Raw genomic sequence first — 24,168 nt, forward strand, 5'->3', positions numbered from 1 at the left:
TGTACAAAAAAGAATGCCAGAAATAATTGCTTTTGTTTGAAGTTTTTTTCATTTATAGTAAAATTTTCTGCCCTTTAGAAAAAAATAATTGGAAACTGTTATTAGTTATTTTAGATAGCATTGGGCTACATGCACTTTTTAATGATAAAGTGCATGTAGCCCAGTGCTATCTAAAATAACTAATAACAGTCACCAAAGCTAATAATTCCCTAAAATTTAAGAACCTGGGAACAGTATTCTGTGGAAAAACATAACTTTGTCAACACTGGACATGGACAGTAAATGAGCTAATGTACTTTACTCAGGAGAATTTTGCAAATAGAAATTAAAGGAAGCAGTCGAGTAGAGCAAGGTTAAAGAGGTGAGAAACCAGCTGAAGGCAAAGTTGTTCACAAGTTGGAAAGATGATCTTGTGGTTAACTCTCAAAACTAGGAATCAGGTCACCTAGATTCTGTTCCTGGCTTTGCTATGGAATTGCTATGTGACTCTGACCAAGTCACTGTTTCTTTCCTATGTTGTTATAATGCAACCCTGGTCATAGTATCGTATCTACTGATATGTGCCACCTGCAAAAATAAATGCGGCTATGTTTCTGTCCAGGAGGACAGAATTTTGCACTGCTCCATTTTCTTAAGTGTGATTATCATGTTGATGTTACTGTGCTTCAGTTTCTGCATCTGTAAAATAGGGATAAGACCAGCCTGGATCTTCTCCTGGGGGAATTCTGCACCAAAACATTAAAAATTCTGTGCCAAAAAATTAAAAATCCTGTGCACAATATTTTAAAATACTGTATATTTCATCTGTCAAAATAATTATGCCCGTTTCAGTTATTTTGGTGATTTATTTCAAAATACCTGTCAGCAACTATGCCTGTAACAATACAGACATCAAAAAAGATTCAGGAAATATTTGTTGACAAATAGATTCCATACTAGGCACATTAATACAGAACTTTGAGTAATAATTCATTTAAACTTCAATACAGAAATATATTTCTTGCACCCCTCAGAAGCAGTGCAAAGGCTTAGAGGAGACAGGGTAATGGAGGAGCTGAGGGAGAGGGAAGTACCGTGATTGCTGGGAAAGAGCCTGGGTATGAACTTGGAAGCTGTTGGGTGTGGGTGAGAGAAGTATGGGTCAGGGTTTTTTTGGGGCATGGAGGGATTGTTAGGGAGCCTCCACAGTGTAAACCTTGGCTGCACACTAGCCCCTCTTATTCAGTCAGGCACATCAGCCCCTGTTCCGATGTGTCAATTTTAGTTATTTGTATATACAATAGAATTGTAGTAAAACACTCTAGATTAAACCAGACCTAGCTTAAAGTGTCCCAATCCATACATCATACAGGAAAATACTTTTTAGCTTGTTGTGAAGATGGTAAACACTCAAGGTCTAGCTTTCAGAAGTGCTGAGCACCTACAAACTCCTGTTGAAGTCCACAGGAACTGTACGTGCTCAGGACCTCTGAGATTAAGGCCAGATGTTTACTATATGAGGGGAGGAAAGAATGGCTTTGTGATTAACGCATATGACTTGGAGCCAAAAAAATTTGGCCTCTGTTCCCATGTCACTAATGACTATCTATGTACCATTAAATAAGTCTCTCTGTCTCAGTTTTCATAGCTATAAAATGAGGGTAACTATTCTTCCTTACCTCACATCATGTGTTGGGAAGGTTCCTGAATGTTCACAAAGCACCTTGAAATTCAAAGGCTTTGAAGTGTTACTTACTGCTCTCTTGTTTCCTGAAGAAACATATTTGACAGTTAAGAACTCTATTTTATTCTTATAAGCTTCCTTGTCTCTGACATAATTATCCATTCTTTCCCCTTCTTCCATTTTTGTCTTTGTGTTTTTTTTCCTACATGGCTTTCCCATGTCTGGGACCAGCTCCCTGACCTGATCCACCAAGCATTCACCATTCTCTGAGGGTCTCTCCCTAATACCCCTTCTTAATATTTATTATTTGTTTTGTTATTTTTATAGTGCCCAAAGGTGTACTAGGTTCCTCACAGAAACGAATAAAAAGACATGGTCCTGTCACAGGGAATTTACAGTTAGATATCATGTGACCAGTGAGGGTAACAAACAGGAGGGGATAGGATGAGAAAGAACATTGCTTCAGCAAAATGATCACACAGTAACTCCGTTTAGACACGAGCACCTAGAGACTTCAAGTGAGGTAATGGCCCTGTTGTGTTAGGCCCAATAGTTTGGCACCCTTGCCCCAACAATTTTACAGTCTAGATAAATTACATCTATACATTTTAGTCCACTGACCAAAAATTGTGTAGTTCCTCCCAGTGTCCACAAGAAGTCCATCAATTATCAGTTATCTAAACCATCAAGGTGTGCTCCTGCCTAAACTGAGTCACCGTGTGATCATATAGCTGAAGCAATGTCCTTTCTCATCCAATCCCCTCCTGTTTGTTATCTGCACTCGTCACATCAGATCCAAGTGTAAGTTCCCTATGACAGAAACATGTCTTTCAATTTGTTTTTGTGAAGAACCTAGCACTCCTTTGGGCACTATAAAAATTTATAATAACTAATACATTTATGCTGCATGGCCCCATTGACTTCAATGGGCTCTGATCAGATCCTGTGTTTGTTATTTATTTTGTCCACAGAGTGCCCAACCCTGCACTATTGAAGTCAATGAGAGTTTTGCCATTGACTTCAGTGGCCACAGGATTGGGCCTGTAATGTGTAAGGCTCATATCCTCTAAAGTATTTAGGTGCCTAACTTAACACTCAGAATGGGAGTTAAATTTGAGGATCTGGGCCTACATTCCTTTAGGACTTGGTACACTGTTGGTATTCAACAAATAATAGTGAATGACAACATCCAAGATTTAACACCTAGCTACTCAATATTTTCTGGATTTAAATAAGATATTGTGTGGGCCAGAGGGAATTTGGTTGAAACAACATATTTCTAAGATTAAAAGGAAGACAAATATATTTTAGAACTGTGTATTAGGTGATCTATGTACACTCACATCTCTGCAGCATCAGCTGTACATGACTGATTTTGTGAAAGGTAACAGCGTAGTTAGCTTATCTGAATGAAACACTTGAGACTTGGTTACATAAGGATTTCTTTGTCACCACTGTTCCTCAGTAATAATATTAGCCAAAGGGGGAAAGCTTGTTTGAGAGCAATCATTCATGCTGGTTAGGGTGGATTTTGCTGTTTCCATTCTTCTTACCCAATGGTACCGTCGGACAGCCAACCTCTGGTGCACGCGGCAAAAGAACAGTCCACTACCGCCTGTCTCAATTCCTCTACAGTGGCTAAGCGAGCGCCCAGGTCCGTACACAATTTCTGAGCTGTGGTTAGGTTCAGATCCTGAGAGCTGTTTCTGGATTCAGCTGTGAACAACTTCCCTGCAGCACCAAAGACAGACAGACACACACAACAACAAAACGTGTCACATGTCACAGTGTTGTATTAAATAAATATACAAATATATTGTGGATTGTGACAAACCTATCAACTGAAAAATTAAACTTATTTTCTTTTATGATCTTAGTTTAATTTTAACTGAGCTCCTTGATCTTGGGAGCTAGTAACTTAAGCCTAGATCTTCAAAGATATTTAAGTGCCTAATTTCTATTGAAATCAATGGGAATTGAGCATCCAAACACCTTTAAGGTTCTGGTCCTTGCTTCTGGCCTATACCACTAGTAAATTACTACTCCTGTATACAAGTGTGTGCATGCACACACATACACGTTTAGCTATGTGGTTTAGTTCCTTTGGTCAATAATTAGCGAAGTGGGGCTAAGTTTCCATATATTTCTGAGCCGAGTGAGTGGCTCCCCTTACTCATACATGCCTGGATCCAAAGTCTGTATAGCTCTTGGAGTGTAAATAGAGCTTCTTACTCCCTCATATGGGTGTATAGTCAGAGTCAGAATCTATCCCATAGGAACTGGTAATGCATGTCTTACACTTAATTTATAAAATTAATCAAATTTATAAAATAACAAATACCAGTGTAAAAAGCTAGCAATGTAACTGGCTCTTCCATATCAGCAGCAAAGTAATTCCCAGTCTCTACTAGGCAAGGCAAGGCAAGGCTTCATATAATTTGCAATAACCCTGGATCTAAATTCTGCTGCAAATCACCATGGTTTTCATATCATACTGGAGCTGCAGACTGGAAAAGATGCCACACTTTCAAGTAAATTTTTAAAAAGTGGAAGGCTTTTATTTAATGAAATATGAAAGTGACTAATAGAATCAGCAAAGTATTCCTTATAATTTGATTTTGTTTTAAACTCAGTTTATTTTACCCTGACTTTAAATTTTCAATGCACTGCAGATTTTTGTTCTTACAACACATTCCTGCATTGTGGACTTTATCAGGGTAGAAGCTGGAGGTCTTAGCAGTTGGGCAGAAGGCAGATAGGGTTTTGCATCATGCCTAGGACATCATTGATTTGTAGAATAAGCATATTTGCTAGATGATTCAGCAAAAAATTATAAGCAGCAAAATAATTAACAATGTTTACATTTACATTTTTATAATTAGGTTTTGAAGTTAGCACTCCACTGAGTTAACGCAAGTCTCAGAGCATTTGTGTTTGAATGTCTGCAGACCCAGGAAGACAGCAGTACATCAGATTACAACAGTTTATGTCAGGAAGGACTTCTTGTTTTCATAAGTAACAATTTATTTAAACAAAATCTTAGATTCTGCAACACAATTCGACAGCAATTGGGGCATTAGTAGCTGTCAAGGTATGAACCCCTACTCTGAACCTTAGCGTCCAAAAGATGGGGTACCTGCATGAACCCCCCTAAGCTTAATTACTAGCTTAGAAATGGTAGAGCTGCCACCACCCAAAAATATAGTGTTTTGGGGCAATTTCTGGCCCCCAAACCCTTCCCTGGGGACCCCAAGACCCAAACACCTTGGATCTCAAAACAAAGGGAAATAAACCATTCCCCTCCTTTCTTCCTCCCAGATTCTCCTCTCCCTGGGTAACACTGGGAGATCCCTGTGATTCACCTCCTTGAATCTTAAAACAGAGAGGAAATTCACCTTCCCCCCCTTCTCTCCCACTCCCACACTCTCCCTGAGAGAGAGACATTAATCCTAACACAGAGAGAAATCAGGCTTTTCCTTTCTCCCACCAATTCCCTGGTGAGTGCAGACTCCCTCCCCTTGGGTCTCACACAAGAATAAAAAAACAAATCAGGTTCTTAAAAAGGAAAACTTTTAATAAAAGAAAGAAAAAGGTAAAAATTGTCTCTGTAAAATCAAGATGGAATATGTTACAGAGTCTTTCAGCTTATAGACACTAGAGAGAATCCTCCCCCCAGCACAAATACAAGTTGCAGCAACAGAGATACAACCCTTCCAGCAAAATACACATTTGCAAAATAAGAAAACAAAAGACTAAACCGCCTTTCTAACTGGTACTTACTAAATTGAACAGAAGAGGCTGTTTCAGAAACTTGGAGATATCTGCTTACATGTCTGGTCCCTCTCAGAACCCAGAGAGAACAAACAAAAAAAAAAACCCAGAAAGCACAAACAAAGGCTTCCCTCCACCCAGATTTGAAAGTATCTTGTCTCCTGATTGGTCCTCTGGTCAGGTGTTCCAGGTTTACTGCTAGTTAACCCTTTACAGGAAAAAGAGACATTAACCCTTAACCATCTGTTTATGACAATAGCAAATTCCCTCATCCCAGATAACATGGGCCTTGACTAAACTAGCTCAGGAACCCTTCAGGCGATCCATCCTGCATTGTATGCCAGGCCCATCACCTTCCTCAAGCACTTCTGGCTTTAGCAAACAGATAACCCCGCCTTGGAGCTAACTAAACTTTGGCTCTAGCAGACTGCAGGAGGGAATAACTTCCAGAGATGTGGCCCAATGACTGACAACATCCTGCCATCAGCAGCAGAGATTTTAACCCCAGTAACTGACAATGAGATCAATCAAGAGGATCACAATTCCTGCAATGAGTTATGTTTCAGGTAACACACAGACCCCAATCAAAGATTAGGGCTCTGATGTGGTAGGCACTGTATATGCACCTTGAATTCCCATCAGAAATGAGCTGGAGCCAGTGCAGAGCAGAGACAGCAGCAAGCCTCTACATTTTCTACTACTGATACTTCTGAATACTTTTCAAAGGCAACAAATAAGAGTGCATAGAAGTAATGTAGCCTGATGATCAGAAATATGTAGATGACTGTGTCAAGGTCTTCATCAGAAGAGATGTTGGCAGACCTGGGACCAACTATAGCCTGAAAAAAAGGTGCCACAACAGCCACCTAAAAATCTAGGCGTGATAATGGATCCAGTGAGACCGCCAAAGGGAAGAAGAGCATGTTTTCACCACCACCATTTGGGATCTCTCCAACAGGGAATTTGTCTACATTACTAAGCCATCACACAGGTCAGCACAGTTGAAGGTCTCTGTTCAGGACTGAGGTGCACCAACAGAGTTGTCTGGGGCAACCATATGCAGCATCTGACTTGAGCAGTAAATGTTAGTCCTTCATCTTAATAAGCACTACTTTCATCCACAAACATTTTAATTAAAAGAATGTAAAGGAAACTAAGTTGGTAAGTGATCGAGCTCCATCAAAATGTAATCTGAGGCAGTGCAGTTCATTAATTTTTTTACCAGCAGTCCATATCAATTGCAGCTTTGCAGGATTGCACCAAAGCTTGTTTCTTTTTCTAGCCAACCAAGACTGAGAGCTAAGGGACAACTTTCCTTATAGTGTTCAAGTAATTATGGCAAATCAAGCACTGCTCTTCAATGAGGCTTTATTGAAAATTCAGAAGATTCTGACAACCTATTTAGTTTTTGTTTGTTTGTTTTTAAATATAGTACAGTCCTACCTATCTGAAAGGTTTTGTGGATGTCCAAAATATTTGGCTAAATAGATTTTAGGGGAACGTGAGACTGATCCATTGTTTAGGGAAAGTTATTAGGAAGTTTTGGTTAGACGGGGTACAAATAAACAAGACTGACCTGGATACCAGATTGACTTATATACTTTTTCTAAAGTTTTCAAGAACATTATGGCTATCTGCCTAGTTTATAACATGTGTTCTCAGTTTTATTTGTTTTCTCATTTAAAATAAAACAAATAAGCTTTAATCCTCTGGTATTTGACTTGCAAGACAGTTGGCATTTCCAATGTGTCTACATCATTCGCTGTAGGGTCCTATTAGAGCAGTGTTTTGGGGAATGAAAGGAAAAATATACTAGTACACCTACTTGGTAAGTTCCCTTATATAAATCAAAACTACAATATTGATTTTGAATTCCACATCTTATAATGGTGTTACAGAAATTTTGGGGGCTATTAACATATAATTTTATTTATAGCTGGGCATTCTTGGGAGCCTCATCATTTGATAACTGAAATGAGTAATCAGAATTGTAAAATTAGCTTTTGGTCAAATTCAGCCCTCTTGTACAAAGTTGATGCTCTTAAATCAGTGGATGTTTTGTGTACATACCCCAAGACAGAATTTGGCCTGGAAACATTTCTAATGGAGGGCTTGCAAAATACATATTAATAGAATTTCAAGTACATCTTTGCCTATTGAAATTGCAAGTTCTTTGAGGCATGGCCTGCCTTTTTGTTATGTGTTTATACAGCACCTAGCACCGTGGGGCTCTGGCCACTGGGCACTAGAGTAATAATAATACATAATTAATAAAATTTTGATTTTCAGGTTGCTAGCTGAAAAGGCTTATCTACACTGGGAATTTTTACACCAGTGTAGTAACTGCTTATGAGCCCTTCACTTTTATCAGGGGCAAATTCATATGCACACAAAATGTAAATGAGGAAAAATATTAATGATCTGGGGGCATGTATACTGACATTAGCGCTGAGAGCTTAACATGTTGTGATAGAAGTACTAGATAGATGCAGTTAATCCTTTTGAATTGATAACCTCAGGAGGTTCTCAGGTTCAGTCTGCTTTAGATAGCCTCCTGGAGATACAGCACAAAATGCATAGCCCATGGGCTGGGGAGGCAAAGGTGGCTTTATGCAATGGCCCTGGCATGAGTTAGCCAGCCACCGGGAGTTCTGCGGATTCAGAGCTGCCGAGAACTACTCTGAACGCTCTGGTGCTATTCCCCCCCTCTATCTTACCCCTAACATGCTTCCTCACACCTGATCTCTGTCACACCATGCTCCCACACCAGGGCTGGCCAGGGGGACTAGTGTGGAGACAGAATCCCTCCCTAAATTTTGCATGCTTATTTTTAGCCTGTTCAAACTAGTCATGCCTCTTTGGCTTAGAAATTGATCTGGAATTCTTGTGAGACTTTCTCAAGAGATTTCATGCACTTCTTGGTTCTGGCAAGTTCAGAAATACTGTGAGAATAGTCTTTCTTGCAGTATTTTTGGTATTTCCTCTTCAGGTTCCAGCTGAAACCAGGAAGAGTAGAGACATAAACCAACCTTCTTCTAACCTCAGAAAGCTCATTTCAAGTTTTGGGGAAAAAATTGGGTCTCTTCTTCCAATCACTAATCAATAGTAATAGGCTCAATGCTCTAGTACTCAGGCAAGATTACTTCTTGAAGCCAATAGGAGTCTAGCCTTAGTAAACAGTGCAAGACATTAATATTTAATAACATTCCATTTACAGGCAATGTTTTTCTGTAGTAAGAGCAGCCAGTTAGATATAGTTGGGAGCATTTTATAAGAAGTGTTATGTCCAAGACCTTTAGAATTTCAGAGCTATCCTGACAGCAGGTATAGTTGGATTCTATGATGTATATCTTTCTTTGTGTATGTAAAATATAACAAATTTCACTGTAGTAGATGTTTATTTCTGCTGCAGATTTTTTGTTTTCTCTGTCCTAATGCATAAGACAACGCAGTTCACAAAAACACTAGTGTATGTATCAAAATTATTAAGTGTTTTAAATGGCCTTTGTTTATGACAATTGCACGGTAGTGTTCTTGATGCTTGTGTAAGCAGGGGAATGGTCCCGCTATTGTGGGGAACTTTCCTGGCTTCTGCGCTACCCCGGTGAAGTGGGCTAGCGAAAGGATCTGAGTCCTCACTCCCGCTTCCTTTACCCAGAGGCCTCCCTGCCCTTGAGGACTCCCCTTGCACTCTCCTGTCTGGCAGAGTTCTCGTAGCCCCAACAAGGCTGGGCCCAGGATTCCTGGGGGTGCTCGACCCCCAACCCTGCTGTGGTCACCTAGGACAGGGGCTAGGGTGTCCCCACTCCAGGGTACCCTCTCTGCACTGAGCACCTCCCTGACTCATTGATTATTCCATACAATTTAAAGCAAATACAAGTTGTTTACTTAACAATTAATTTAAAGAAAAGAATAAGAAAAAATGGGAAAAGTTAAAGGAAAACACATCACCCTGCTCTGTGGCAGGGAGCATTACAAACAGTGTCTCTGGACATCAAGGCACTTTGCAGTCTGTTCCTTGTAGGTCCCAGGCCTCCTTCGCAGGCCCTGGCTGTGCTGCAGGTATGCTGCGGGTTAGACACTTGCAATGGTGGTGGCCACACACCTCCAGGCTTTGGATGGTGGGACCCTTCTTCCCAGTGTCAGCCCCCCGTCAGGTTAAGATCCCCCTCCCAGCCTGGTCTGCAAGGACGCTTGGCTGGAGGTGTCTTTCTGCACTGGGCCCTTTGCCCAAGGTCCCCTCTTGGCTGGCCCCAGTTGCTCACCACACTCGGCTCTATGGCTGCAGCTCTGCTCCCAGCACAGGATCTACTCTCCCTGGGCTGCGTCTCTGGCTCTGTGGCTGCAGCTCTGCTCCCAGCACAGGATCTACTCTCCCTGGGCTGCGTCTCTGGTTCTGTGGCTGCAGCTCTGCTCTCAGCACAGGATCTGCTCTCCCTGGGCTGCAGCTCTGGCTCTGTGGCTGCAGCTTTGGGCTCTCTGGATCTGGCACAGCTCTGCTCTTCAGCTCAGCTTGGGCCCCTGTTCTCTCCTTAGCTCGGCCCCACTCTGTCTGACCAGGCAATTCCAGCTCACAGGGAAGAAAGGACCCACCCTGGCCTTCTGTCTCCCTGATTAGCCTGCCCACCCTGTCAATCAGACTGACCTAGAGCATTGGCCTCTCACCATTGTTCCTGGGGCCTGTCAGTCTCAGGGTCCTGATTTCCCATCGACCCCTCCCCTTTTAGTGCTGGGAGCTAGTAAACCAAAACACCCCCACTGAATGTTAGTAAGGGGGCAACAATCCCCTTACACTTGATTAATTTGCTGCAGTTTGCATCTTATAAAGCAAAGGTCAATGAGTGGTTTTCACAATCACGGCATTGCTTTTTTAGCCTCTAAATGTACTGATATTATTACACTATTCTGTTTTTAGCTTTTGATCTGTTGGAAAAAGAAAAGCTTTGCCAGAAGCTGAGACTGGATGACAGGGGATGGAGGATCACTCAAAATTGCCCTGTTCATGCCCTCTGAAGCATTTGGCACTGGCCACTATCAGAAAACAGGATACTGGGCTAGATGGACCATTGTTCTGATCTAGTATGGCCATTCTTATGTATGTTCTTATGAAAGTTATTATTTATTATTTGATTAGCATGAACAATATATTTAACACCCTGTAACACACAAAAGTAAAGATAGTTTCTGCCTCAAATAGTTTACAGTAAAAAAAATGCATTCTGATATGTAGAAGACAAGATGCTTTAGAGTATCCAGAGATATATAGATTTTAAGGCCAGAAGAGACCATTATGATCATCTAATCTATCCTCCTGTGTAGGGCATGGCTGCACTTGCAGATGTAGAGCGCTTTAAGTTAAACCAGCCTTCGTAGAGCAGAGTAGAAAAAGCGCTGTAGTCTATCCACACTGACAGCTGACAGTACACTGGCGTGGCCACATTAACAGCTCTTGCAGTGGCCACAGAGAGCAGTACATTGTGGTAGCTATCCCAGCAGAGTGTGACAGGGAGTGTGTTGTGTGTATGTGTGGGGAGAGAGAGTGGGGTTTTGGGGGGGCTGAGAGCATGTCAGCATGCTGTCTTGCAAGTTCAGACAGCAGCAGACTTCGCCCTTTCCCCCCTCCCCACATACAGCATTCCACAGTAATGGTTGGTTTGTCTCAGAGCAGATAAGCATGCTGGCTGTCAAACGAAGCTTTCAAAGGGCATATCCAAAACAATGACAAGAGTGGCCACTTGACTTAAGGGGATTATGGAACCTTTCCAGAGGCTGATCAGAGCTCAGTAATGCAACACCTCGTTCACACTGATGCTGGGGCACTCCACTGGCGGGGGTGCATCAAACATTATTCTACTGGCTGAGGTAGATTACCAGGAGTGCTCTAGCCACGGAATCAGAGCGCTCTACGTGCCTTAGGCCATGTCTACACTTACAGTTTTGCAGCGCTAGTAGTTACAGCTGTGTTCGTACCGCTGTGTAGGGCCAGCGCTGCAGTGTGGCCACACTGACAGCTACCAGCGCTGCAGTGTGGCCACATTTGCAGCACTTGCAGCGCTGTTGGGAGTGGTGCATTGTGGGCAGCTATCCCAGCATTCAAGTGGCTGCAACGTGCTTTTCGAAAGAGGGGGGTGGGGTGGAATGGGACAGGGAGCGTGGAGGAGACAGACAGAATGGATTTTTGGAGTTGACACTGTTCTCAGCTCCCTGCCTTGCAAGTTCTAAGGACTGGAAGATACACAGTGCCTACCTTCAATCATTTTAAAAGTTCTAACTCCCTTCCCCCACTCCTCTCTCATTCACTAAATGCAAATTATGTACTGCTAAATACCCGTCAGACCAGATAAGCAACTGCTCAACACGGACTTCCCCCTCCCCCTCTGCCGTGTGAGAGTGCTGTTTCTCTCTTCAAGCAAACAGCTGTGAACATTCCAAAGTAATTCCCCTGCCTGCCTCCGCTCGCTCAGCAAACAGGAGCTGTGTTTGTTTTTTAAATAAGCAGTTTGGCTGAACTCCGAGCTCTCCCTTTCTTCCGGTTTGTTGTGGACAGGAATTCTGGGATACCTCCTTATACCCCGGAGGTCAATAAAAGCGCTGGTGGGCGTCCACACTTGCTGACCAGCGCTGGATCACCAACGCTGGAATCCCTACACCCGAGGCTCGACCGGGTGTACAGCCAGCGCTGCAACCAGGGAGTTGCAGCGCTGGCCGTGCTTTGCAAGTGTGGCCACATCCTAAGTTGCAGCGCTGTAACCCCCTCACCAGCGCTGCAACTCTCTAGTGTAGCCATGGCCTTACAGTGTGGACCGGGAGTGAGCTAGTGCGCCCGGGGCTCCTTTAATGCGCTGTAACTCACAAGTGTAGCCAAGCCCTTAGATTTCACATTGTGACTCCTATCTCCAGACCAGTAATTTGTGGCTGAACTAGAATATGTTAGCTAGAAAGACATCCAATCTTGTTTCAAAGACTCCAAGAAATGGAGAATTTACACCTTATTCCTTAGTAATGTGTTTCAGTGGTCCTTACATGCACTGTACCTTATTTCCATTTGAAATTTGCTGACTTTAACTTCTAGCCACTGAACCTTGTTATGCCTTTGTCTGAGAGATTAAAGAGCTCTCTACTTCCAGACATCTTCTCCCTCTGCCAGTGATTATAGACGTAATCACATTTCCCTTACCTTCTCTTTGGTAAGCGAAATAGATTGAGCTCCTTTGGGTATGATTTAAGGCCAGAACAGACTTTACATTCCTAACATTTCTAAGATAAAAAGCAAACCAAAAATAAAACAACAACAACAATAAAAAATCCTGTTTCTTTGACCCACACTTTTCAGGCTTTCTTTATGCATTAGAGAAAAGCAAAGCAAGAAAAGCCATAACCTTAGCATTCCAAAAATTGTTTGCAGCTCATTTTTATAGGGCTTCCCAACCACGGAGCAGTTCCATTGAACAATAATACAGCCCCTTTCCTGCTTAATCTCCAAAAACCAGTAGCCAATGGTATGGATTCCTCCAATCCCACCCCCAGTCTGTGTACATTCAACACAGACCTACTGACTCCCCCAAAATGCCCACCTAGTCTGCTGACCCCATGACCTGATGCCAGAAGGTTGGTCCCCTGAAGTTATATAATCTGATGAGTCACATCAAACCAGAGGTGGTGACCATTTGGAAATGGGGAGAGGTACATTTTGTGGGGGTCATCATTCCATTCTGTAGTGAAAAAGCAATTTTATTGCTGTTTCTATGGCTATAGAGTGCAATGGCCTTGGCTGTAATAGCAAGGGTGGAGCGTTCAATTACAGACAGTAAGATTTTTGCAATTATCAGCTGTGCTTGTTCATGAATGGAGAGCTTATTTCTGTAAGGATCTAAAATAAATGATTGCTTCTCATTTAATTTAAAATGCTTTAAATGTTGCATAATCGGAGAAATAGCAAAGTGGGAGACAAACTCTGCACTTCTTACTCAGGTAAATTCAGTTTTACCTTCTGTTTTACCATAGTAAGGGCTGGATTTTTATTTATTTATTGATGCAGCTGACAAATTTATTTTCTGCACTGTGTAAATGGAAACCTGAATTGCTTGCACCTGCTGCTCATGCACAAATTCCTGGAGATAATAAAACAAAAATAGAATCATAGAGTTTGAGACCAGAGGAGACCACCAAATCATCTAGAATAGAATAAAGGAAAATTCCCATTCATTCTCTTGGGTTTGATTTACACCCCTAACATAAAGAATCAGTATAATATATATTTTTTATTTTACATTTTTTAAAAATTATTTTCCCTTCCATCTAAATAGATAAAAGCAACAGGAACCAAGTGCTCAGGAGGGAACTGGGAGCTGCCTTTGTCACAGCTTTCTTAATCCATTTTCAGTACAGGAAGTTGCTTCTTATTACTTTTCCCTTATTCTTTTAAATGTATCAGTTTTCCATCTGTCCATTAGTTCCTCTGACTTTTTTGTTTACTGATAGTTCCATAAGAAGAAACCTCACATTTGAAATAGTGAGGGTCTAGCCTGCACTCTGTGTGTGTGTGAGAGAACATTAATGGCAGTTTTGTAAAAACATATTGAGAGGAGAATACTCTCAATTGTATTTGAGAAATGAACCAAAACCCTAGATTTGAGTCCCACAACAGCCTAATTTTAGAAACATTAGATATGGTTTAAGGTCAGAATTTTGTAGCTCAGGCCAGTGTCTAATTTTGTCTAACTTTATGGATTCAGAATTCCTGGAATTTCTTCTGTACTGATCCAATTAGTAGAGCAGGCAAAATGTTTTGCATGTAACACAAAACCTAAAAAATAAAATTACTTCTTGCTGGAGCAATTTTGCAAGCTTTTGCCAAAAGTAAACTACTGGTGTTCACTTCAATATTATATTAGTTGTACTGATTAATTACTGTCACATTGTTACAACATTTTGTTCATCTGACCAAATGTTCTATAGAAAACTACTGTTGGTTTATATGGACATTTTGGCAGCTGTGAAAAAGGTAAAACAGAGAGTAAAAGTTTAAATTCTTTTACAGGGCCTGATTCATTTAACCCAGTGTAAATGAAAACTCCAGTTACTCCACATTTACACTGGTATAGCTGAGGCCAGTCATGACCTTAATGAAATAGCTAAAATCTCCATCTTTACAAGAATGAGGGTTAGAGTTTATTTTGATGTGCAGGTAGTTGTACTAAATCAAGCTATCCATGTAAATCCTTGTGACTATACATTCCCTCCATGTACAAATCTGGAATCTACCTGTGATTGTCATGGATGAACAGCCTTAGGGCTTAGTTCTCTACTTACCCTTGTTGTATTCTGTAGTAACTCCACTGACTCTAATGACTCTAAAATACTCCTGATTTACACCAGTGTAAATTAAAGGAGAAACAGGGTCTTAGGGAGCTTCTATCTGACTGACCTCAGTCCAGGTGCCACTAGCAGACACATTTAAGCTATGTCTACAGTACACAGCTTTTAGCAACAGGGCTGTGTCACTACAGCCGTGTCGCTAAAAGGCACACAGTGTAGCAGCTGTTTGTCACTCTTCTGCCGACAAAGAGCTGTTCACACTGGTGCTTGTCATTGGCAAAACTTTTTGTGTTTCTACGGGTGGGGAGGCAGGGGGGTTAACACTTCTGAAACACAAAAGTTTTGTTGTTCAGTTGCCAGTGTAGACATAGCCTTAACTTATAAAAGTCACACAGCAATTCTAAAGTATATTTTATTTTAGCTTCTACCTACGTCTTCATGGATTCTAGCTACACCATGTCCATGTGTGTTGTGGTGAACTATTAGATCAAATAATCCTTGAGGCTTTACACCTCCACCAGGTTTGTATGATCTCTAGTTATATTGTCTACACTATGTCATTATTTGCATGTCAGAGAGTAAAGCCAGAGTCTCCCTTAGGGAAATATATTGTAACCAGTTTCTGAGGTTTGCCTATATAGAGGCCAGGCTTGGTTTCATAAGTTTTTTACTGGTATACTCTAAATCCCCTCAGGAGTTTGCAAAACATTATTTTTTGTTAAAAGTAACATATATATATATATATATATATATATATATATATATATAAAATCCAGATTGTTCCTTGTCATTTTACCACTCACATCTCCAGACCTTACAGAGCAGAAATTGTCTGTAAAATTAAATTTTCATCTATAATTTTCACAAATGAGAAGATGGTTTCCTGTTCAGGCCAGTTCAGAATCTATTATGAAAGGAAATATTGTTCCTGGTTTATACTCTCAGATCTGTTTAAACCTGGCAATTCTACATAGTGACATAACTTCATATAAAGTGATTTCTCAGCATTACAGGAGTTGGCTTAAATCGTGATATAAAGAAAACACATTGAATAGCTTGGTAATAATGAACTAACAGGTTTTCCAGAATGTTGTTTAGAAGAAGTTAAATAAAAATTGAGACTATTTATCATTTTATAATAATGCTTTCCACTTATATTGTACTTTACGTCTTCTTTCCTGTAATTCTTAATTATTTTAGCATATCTATGTATATTTCATGTGTAAGATGAATGTGACAAACTACTGAATGCCCATTAAAATATGTCATGAACTCCCTTAAGTAAGCCTTTAAAAATGGTTACTGAAATACTGTTCAACAACATTTTTTCCTCTCTGTGTAAAAGCTCCAAAGTTTGTTTCTCTCTCTCTCTCACCAGCAAAAGTTGGTCCAATACAAGATATTATCTCACCCACCTTTTCTCTTGGCTATCTCGGGGGAGGTCAGTTTAGGATGGAACCAGAAGCCAGTCATTCCAGACACGCAGTAAGGTCTCTGGGATAGCTACCGCTGATACTTAAGGAAAAGCTTTCCTAACCAAGCAAAATAATTATTCCTTTCTCTGTGTCCCTGTTTCCAAATATAGTGAAGTATTTTTTCTCCCCACAAAGCAGTTTTGCTATATGAGGATCCTTCACTAAAACTGGAATTGCAGTTTTGCAAGTTACAGTGCTTTGAAAGGATGTGACTTTTCCTTCTTCTTCATTCTTAACTTAATTTCATTGTCACCAAATTCATGACAGTGAATTCTGCTGCATAAACTTTTATTATACACAGCATGCAATAAACATACACATGCAAGGAAAGTTTGTCTCCGTTTTCTCTTCCATCTCTTATTTCAATTATTAAATGAAAATCGAAGACAAAAAACTGAGACGAAATATTCTCGGAGCAAAATGAAAACATTTTTGTTATTCAGTAATGTTTGTCTTACCATCCTCCGTAATCACATAGCAAACATCAATGGAATGAGGTTAGTGTACTTAAAAAACTGAAATCAGGCATAACTCTGTCTACCCGGATTGTGAGCATGAAGAAACAAGCGTGGCCATTCAGCACTGCTCTCTCCCAGGAAAACAGACTGTTGTTTTTTTTAAATAAATCATGTTCTTGTTAAGGCAGTTTGATCACCATTAATTAAGGTGAAATCGTTAAAACTGTACAGGCTTCTAGGAAGGAAAAGCATACCGTTCATTCAGATTATTGTCAGAGAGCAAAAAGGATCATTTCATGGTAGCTAGTAGCTGGTGCAGTAACGTTGGCAGATGTCTTGAGCCTGTGTAGTACCGGCGAGAAGACGTTACAGGGAAAAGTCTTTGACTTTTGTCTTCCTGTTTTTCAGGTACCTGATGCTTAAAAACCAGAGGGACCTGTACTGAGGAGATGTCAGGTTCGGTATTTGGGGAGACATTACTGATTGTGGGAGAAGCTATCTAAAATTTAACTATTCTTCTTCTTATCCTGCCTTTTTATTATTATTTCCCCTGGACAAGTTCCCAGTCACATATTTTTGTTCTAATAACATAATCTCAGCCTTATGAGATCTTAATTCTTTTCTCTGTTTAACCCCAGGATATTTATAGAGTTTAAAAAAAACTCCGAATCAGGCGTTCCTTAACCCAGAATGGGGCGTATATTTAAGTTTATTTATTTAAAAAAAAATTGCAATAACAACATACAAATCTGATTCCACTAATACTAACTCAGCCCGAACTGCATTGAACTCACCATCAGCCTCAACAGAGACGATCTGGAGAAGAAAACAGACAGATCCCATGTACCGGACAAAGGTGAGTGTGAATCTCTTAGAGCCTGGAGCCATTGCCATGCTATTAAGTCCTCAGCCGCAGGAGGTTGGCTATAAAGGAGTTTTATTTCCTCTGAGCCTCAGGCGCAGGTTCGCTGGTGGTGATGATTTCAATGAGCACTTTCCCTCGGCAGGATCTTGCGTCTTGGGCTTGCACTAACGGAGGGAGGGATGGAAAAAGAAAGAGAGAAAGAAAGAGGAATCCTTCGCTTGGCTGCTACAGTGAGAGAATAGAGGGAGAGGAAAACGTCCAGCCAGCTGGGTTTGGGGAGCGGTTTTATATGGCCCAATTCTGCAGGGCCGTGCACATGGAGAACCGGTGTTAAAAGTCACATTGCGCTGTTAGTAAATATCTAATGGGTCAGAGTGGAAGAAATGTAAAAGCCCAGAGGGAGAGAAAGGGGGAAGCTGCAAGCATCAAGCAGGCGAAACCCCTGCCTGAAAAGGGGGAGTTAGATAGCGGGTGGTGCTGCGAGTGATGAGTTCACGGAGGGGGCTTTCATCTCTGGAGATCTGGGTTCAAATGTATGGCGATTGTGTGGTCTGCACCACATACTCATCACCACGTTGTTTGGCAGTGTCAGCTCAGGCGAGGTCCAGATCCGGGATAGCAAAGGGTGCTGTTGCTGTTGTCAGGGCTCAGTGCATAGGCTGAGGGGTGTGGATTCCCAGGGCTGGACTAGCAGGAGGGATGCTGCAGGTCAGGCTGAGGTGAACTGACTAAATTGTGTGGGAATCCAGGACGGAAAGGGCAGAGCAGAAAGGCTAGTGCAGGTCAGGAGCCAGGTGCATTGTCTGAGCGGTGTGGAATCCCAGGTCTGGAGAGGAGGTTGGGGCGAGGGCTGCAGATCAAGATAAGTACATCAGCCAGCTATGCAGGGCCCAGACTAATGGGCTAGGGCCGCTCAAGAATGAAGTCCACTGACAGAGCTTTGTGTGGGAAGATTGCAGCTTCTGTCAGCACTCTGTGTCCCTTACTGTCAGCACTCCTCGGTCCCTTCTCTCCCTCACCCTAACACGTGCCCGAATAAGACTAAAAGGAAGCCTCCAGGAATGGATGCAGACCGAAAGGGACTGACAGTTGTGCCAAGAGCCATTTCGTGAAATACTTAAACGGCACATAGTTTCGTGTTGCTGTTGGAACTGAGCAGAGCTCAGAAATGTTGTTTTTCATATTCTTGTTTGGGGATGGTTTTTTTCCGGCTTCTTAAGATCCCCCCCCTGGACATGTGAGGTTGGGCAGGAACGCGCCAGCCTGCTGGAGAAACGCAGAGCCATCGAGAGAGCAGACTGCAAACGGAGGCTGCCGCTGCCTTCCCTCTGCACCGCCCCCCACACCCACCTCACAGTGTAGTAAATGAAAGAGGGCTGATACCTAGCTGCAGAGACTACGTTGCTACTGTGTTGAACCTTCAGAAAGTTATTTTCACAGTCTAGTAGAAATGGCTCGAGCTCAGGAGTCTCTCTGTGTGATCTCCAAGGGAGACTTTGGTGCTGGATGCCCTAGAAATACCTTAAATAGAATGGATTTGATTAATCTAGATATATAATGCTCTCCCTCAGCATTCCTTCTCACTCTGGTGTGTGTGAATTTAATCCTTGCAAAGGGTTTTAGATTGATAGCTTTGAAGTCTTCTGTTTATTGCACAGAAAACACATAGAAGGGGGTTTCTCTATGTTACCCTGCCAATCTGTCTCAAACCTCACATGGAAGGACAACCACCACTAGAGGTTAGAAGTTAGGTCAGTTTCCTGCCCATTCAGTCCTTGGCCTAATGTCATTATCTGATTACATTATTTATTATGTGTGTGCTAAATATAACAGATATTAATGTACAACATGATAGCAAGGGGAAAATAACCTTTTGGAGTTCTTTGGACGTATTCATTTGATTCTTTTACTAATGATGTAGCTACTGAAATAAAACAAACCTGATATTTGCTATTTGTTAACCCTCTAAAGGAGCCTGTATTTTGCTAGTCTTATTCATGCAAATATATCTATCTATCTCTATATATAGATAGATATCTCCTATTGGCCCCAAAATACATGCGTAACTACGGTGTGCAGGATTTGACCATCTGTCTGAAGACAGAACACCAATGTTTAGGTATAAACTTTTTAAATTATTTCATAGAAGTGTGTGTGTGTGTGTGTGTGTGTGTGTGTGTGTGTGTGTGTGTGTGTGTGTGTGTGTGTGTGTGTGTGTGTGTGTATTGTGACAGACCCAAACCAGTAGGAGTCTGGTCCTATTGTTATCCAGGAGGTGGGCGGGCAAAGTCCACCCACTTCTAAAGGACCTCCCCTCAGCCTAAGGGGAGGATCCACAGGTCTGTGACACCAACTAATTCCGTGGGACAACTAATGAAAAAACAGGATCGGGAGTGAGGTCACACGGCTAAATGAAGGGAACCTGATGGGGACACCAAGCAGAGAACCCCGGACAATGCCCACTGCTCCTTGAAGGCATCAAGGGATCCAGCGGACACCGCCCAGAGGAACTCTGCCCGGATGTGTGAACGGACGGAGGAGCAGAAATAGGCCCCACAGTCACAGGAAATCCCATCAGCCAACCTCCTCTCCCTGGTTTTGTAGATGGCTAGTTTGACCAGGGCCAAGAGGAGGTTAACAAGGAGATCCCGCAACTTGGTGGGGCCACGGACGGGGAGTGTGTAGATAAACAGGTGAGGGGAAAAGTGCAACCAAAAACGCAACATAAGATTCAAGAGGAGCCGGAACAGGGGCTGCAATCTGGCGCACTCTAAATAAATGTGCGCCAGGGTCTCTTTCATGCCACAAAAAGGGCAGGTGTTGGGGACAGGGGTAAACCGTGCCAAGTACACACCCGTGCTCATGGCCCCGTGAAGGAGCCACCAACTGACATCCCCGGCGGGCCTCGGGACCAGGGCAGAGTATAAGCTGGCCCACCGGGGCCTCTCACCCTCGAGAGGTGGCAGGAGGTCCTGCCATTTGGTATCGGGGCGGGACGCAAGGGTGAGGTAGTGGAGAGTGTGGAGCATGAGCATGTACAGATGTTTCCTTGGCATGGCCTGGAACAGAACCGGCTGCAGATCGTGCAGCTGGCTCGCAGTGAAAGGGTGAGGGGGCCGATTGGATCCACGGGGTGGGGGCCTGATAAAAAGGTCCATGGGGCCTGGGGTGGAGGGTGGGTGTGGCGTGCCCTCTCACAGGATCCGGTCGAGGTAGGCCCGAGCAGCGGGCAGTAAAGCGGCCTTCACATCCTGAAGTATGCGCCGGGGAGTACGAGGTCTGGAGAGCCCCATGCGCTGAGCGAGCGTCAGGGGATCCAGCCAGTCTCCCCGGTCGTAGTCCAGGAAGTCTCTGACCCTGGTCACTCTTGCCAAGACCAGCCTCTGGCACACCGCGGGGGACTCCGCCACCTGCACACAAAGCTGGGGGTTGTGTAGCAGGGGATCCGCGAGGAGATCCGCCCCCACGGTGGCCGCCACGGACCTGGTCGTTAAAAAGAGCTTCCAGGTCCGGAGAAGGTCTTGGTAGAAGATCGGCAGCCCGGAGAGGTCTCGCGGAATACCTCTCGGATGGAGGTAAAAGAGCTGCCAGTCGTATCAGAGCCCTCGGAAGTGGCGGAGGAAGGCGTGTGCCAATACGCTCCACACTGGACTACCTGCGCCATACAGGAGCCTCTGCAGGGCCTGGCAGTGGAAGACATGGACCTGGGTATGTAGGCACTTCAGGCCCTGCCCCGCCTCCTCCAGGGGAAGGTGGAGGACCCCTGCAGAGACCCAGTGCATCCCTGGCCAAAAGAACTCCAGAATCATCATCCGGAGATTGGCCAGAAAACCCGGGCCAGGACCAGGATGTTGAGCCGGTACCAGAGCATGGACAGGACTAGCTGACTGAGCACCAGCGCCCTTCCTCGAAGGGAGAGGCACTGGAGTAGTCCCGTCCATTTCTGAAGCCGCTCCGTCACCCTGCCCTCTAAACAGTATCAGTACTCCGGTGGAGATGGATGCGTGGCAGAAAGGTAAACGCCGAGATAGAGCAGCGTCCCCGCACTCCATCGGATGGCCTGAAGTACGGGTGGGAGGGAGCTCGCCTGCCACCCATCCCCGACCGCTAAGCCAGAGCTCTTGACCCAGTTGACCCGGGCGGAGGAGGCCGCCAAGTAGATGGCCTGGCAAACCTCCACCCACACCAAGTCACCCGGGTCCTGGACCACGAGGAGCACATCGTCGGCATACGCCGACAGGACCAGCCGCAGCTCCGGCTCCCGAAGCACCAACCCCGTCAGCCTCCGAACGCCTTCTTCTGATCCAGGGACAAGAGGGCGAATGACAGACTATCCCTACACCCTAATTCCAGAAGGTCCTGGACTAGATACAGGTTATCAAAGATCGTGCGGCCCGGGACGGTGTAGGTCTGGTCTGGGTGGATCACGTCCGCCAGCACCGATCCTAGCCACATCAAGATGGCCTTTGCAATGATTTTGTAGTCCGTGCTGAGGAGCGAGATGGGACGCCAATTCCATACGTCGCGGAGGTCCCTCCCTTCGGCAATAAGGTGAGCACGGCTCACCTGCACGAGAGAGGGAGGACCCCGCCCTGCAAAGACTCGGCCCAGACGGTGACCAGGTCTGGGCCGAGGACGTCCCAGAACACGCGGTAGAACTCCACGGTCAGCCCGTCCATGCCTGGAGATTTATTGGTGGGCATGCGACGGAGGGCTTCTGAGAACTCGGCCAGAGTGAGAGGCAGCTCTACCTGGTCCCGGTTGCCCGTGCTGACCATCGGGAGTTCGTCCCAGAGCACTCTGCAAGCGTTAGGATCAGTCGGATCAGGGGAGAAAAGAGTCGTGTAGAAGGCCCTGCCCTCTCGCACATCTCTGCTGGATCCATGAGGGGGGTGCCATCCTCCGCCAGGAGGCAGGTGACGTGCTTCTTGGCCCCACTCCTTTTTTCCAGGGCGTAAAAGAAGCGGGAACCGCAATCCATCTCCCGAAGGAGGCAGGACTGAACAAAGGCACCCTGGGCCTGATGGTCTTCGAGGGCCCGGAGCTCTTCCTGCTTCTCCCAGCATGCTCCGCAGAGGGATGGATCCTCGGGGCTGGCGGCCAGACGCCTCTCCAGCTCCAAGACCTCCTGTTCCAACTGCCCTATCGCCGCATTCCTCCATCGGCTGGCGCCCCAGGTGTAATCACGGCAGAAGAGCCGGGTGCGCACCTTCCCCAGGTCCCACCACCGCCGCGCCGAGGGAAAGGCGCGCCACTGCCCTTGCCAGGCCAGCCAGAGCTCCTGGAAGGATGCCACGAAGCCCGCATCCTCCAGCAAACTATTATTAAAGTGCCAATAGGCCGGCCCCGGCCTCTCTGCGCAGAGAGAGGCCGTCACGGTGGCAAGGTGGTGAGCTGAAAAGGGGGCCGGTTGAATGCTGGAGGAGTGGAAGGTGTGCGAAAGGTGGAAATGCAACAGGTAAATACGGTCCAGCCGGGAGTGGCACAACCGATGGGCCTCCACCCGGACAAAGGTGAACGTCAAGATGTCGTCCGGGTGGTGGTCATGCCAGACATCCACCAGGGAGTGGCAATCAACGATCTCCCAGAGGATGTCCGTGGCGGCGGGGCACTGTTTGGTCCCCGAGTGGTCTCGTTCCTCTAGGGTGTTGTTAAAGTCCCCGCCTAGGACCAGGCACTCACGAGGATCCAGGGAGCCGAGGAAGGCGGACGCCTGCTGATAAAAACGCAACCTCTCCGGGCCTGATGTCGGGGCGTAAACATTGACAAGATTAACCACAAGCCCCTCCATATGGACCCGGAGGTGCAGCAGGCGGCCCGGCACAGCCTCAGCGACCCCCAGCACCTCAGGCCGTAGGTCGGGGGAGAACAGGGTCGCCACTCCAGCCGTGCGGACCGAGAGGTGGCTAAAGTAGACCCTGTCCCCTCACTCCAGCCGCCAGCTAGCTTCAGCAGCTGGATCCGTATGGGTCTCCTGCAGGAAAACCACAGAGTACCCCTCCCCCCGAAGGGAGGAGAGCACCTGGCTCCTGCGGAGACCCATCCTACAGCCCTGGGTGTTTAATGTGGCAAAGATGATTGATGCTATGAGAAGGACTAGGGGGGATCCTCGCCAGCAGTCATGCCCGCGGCCTCCGTCGGGCCGCGCAGCAATCCGTGACCTACCCCGTAGGTGAGTAAAGAGTCGCGGAAGAAGTGGACCCGTTGGTAGGCCGCAGTGGCCTGCTTCTCGGTCCTCTTACCCTCCCCCATGAGGGCTCTTGCGGCCCGGAGGACCTGATGGAAATCCCCCCACCACTAGAGCGCAAGCTGGACTTTGTTATGGGAGCCACGGACGTCCTCAAGGAACTCCCGCAGCTCCTCCTTCAGCACATGGGGGGGCAGGGTCACTGATCTATGACTGTCCCCCAGTGGGGCCCCTGTCACAGCCCCGTGGCCCACCAAGGTGGGCAGGCAGGGGGCAGACCCCCGATGTGGCGTCCGATGGGCTGACACCACATGACCTGCCCCACTCCCCGGTTCAACAGAGGGCGGTGTAAGGAAAACAGCAGCCCCTGATGGGTCGGGATGGGGAAAAACAATGAAAGCTGCTCCCTGAGGGGTATCCGCAGGGGCAGC

The 24,168-nt window shown here is 45.0% G+C and overlaps 1 protein-coding gene across 1 annotated transcript in view; it reads right to left on the reverse strand.

Annotated features, from left to right (window-relative positions):
* The window catches only part of SUSD5 (sushi domain containing 5), a 72,505-nt gene extending 54,592 nt beyond the window's left edge, over positions 1-17,913 (reverse strand). Inside the window, exons 1-2 of the mRNA XM_050938004.1 lie at positions 17,480-17,913; positions 3,217-3,394 (exon numbers count right to left, since the gene is read on the reverse strand). Coding sequence (XP_050793961.1) covers positions 3,217-3,394; positions 17,480-17,579 — 278 coding nt within the window. The 5' untranslated portion in view covers positions 17,580-17,913. The remainder of the gene's footprint in view (positions 1-3,216; positions 3,395-17,479) is intronic.
* Between the last annotated feature and the right edge of the window lie 6,255 nt (positions 17,914-24,168).

The sequence above is a fragment of the Gopherus flavomarginatus genome, chromosome 2 (assembly GCF_025201925.1).
Source record: "Gopherus flavomarginatus isolate rGopFla2 chromosome 2, rGopFla2.mat.asm, whole genome shotgun sequence".
Taxonomy (NCBI): domain Eukaryota; kingdom Metazoa; phylum Chordata; order Testudines; family Testudinidae; genus Gopherus; species Gopherus flavomarginatus.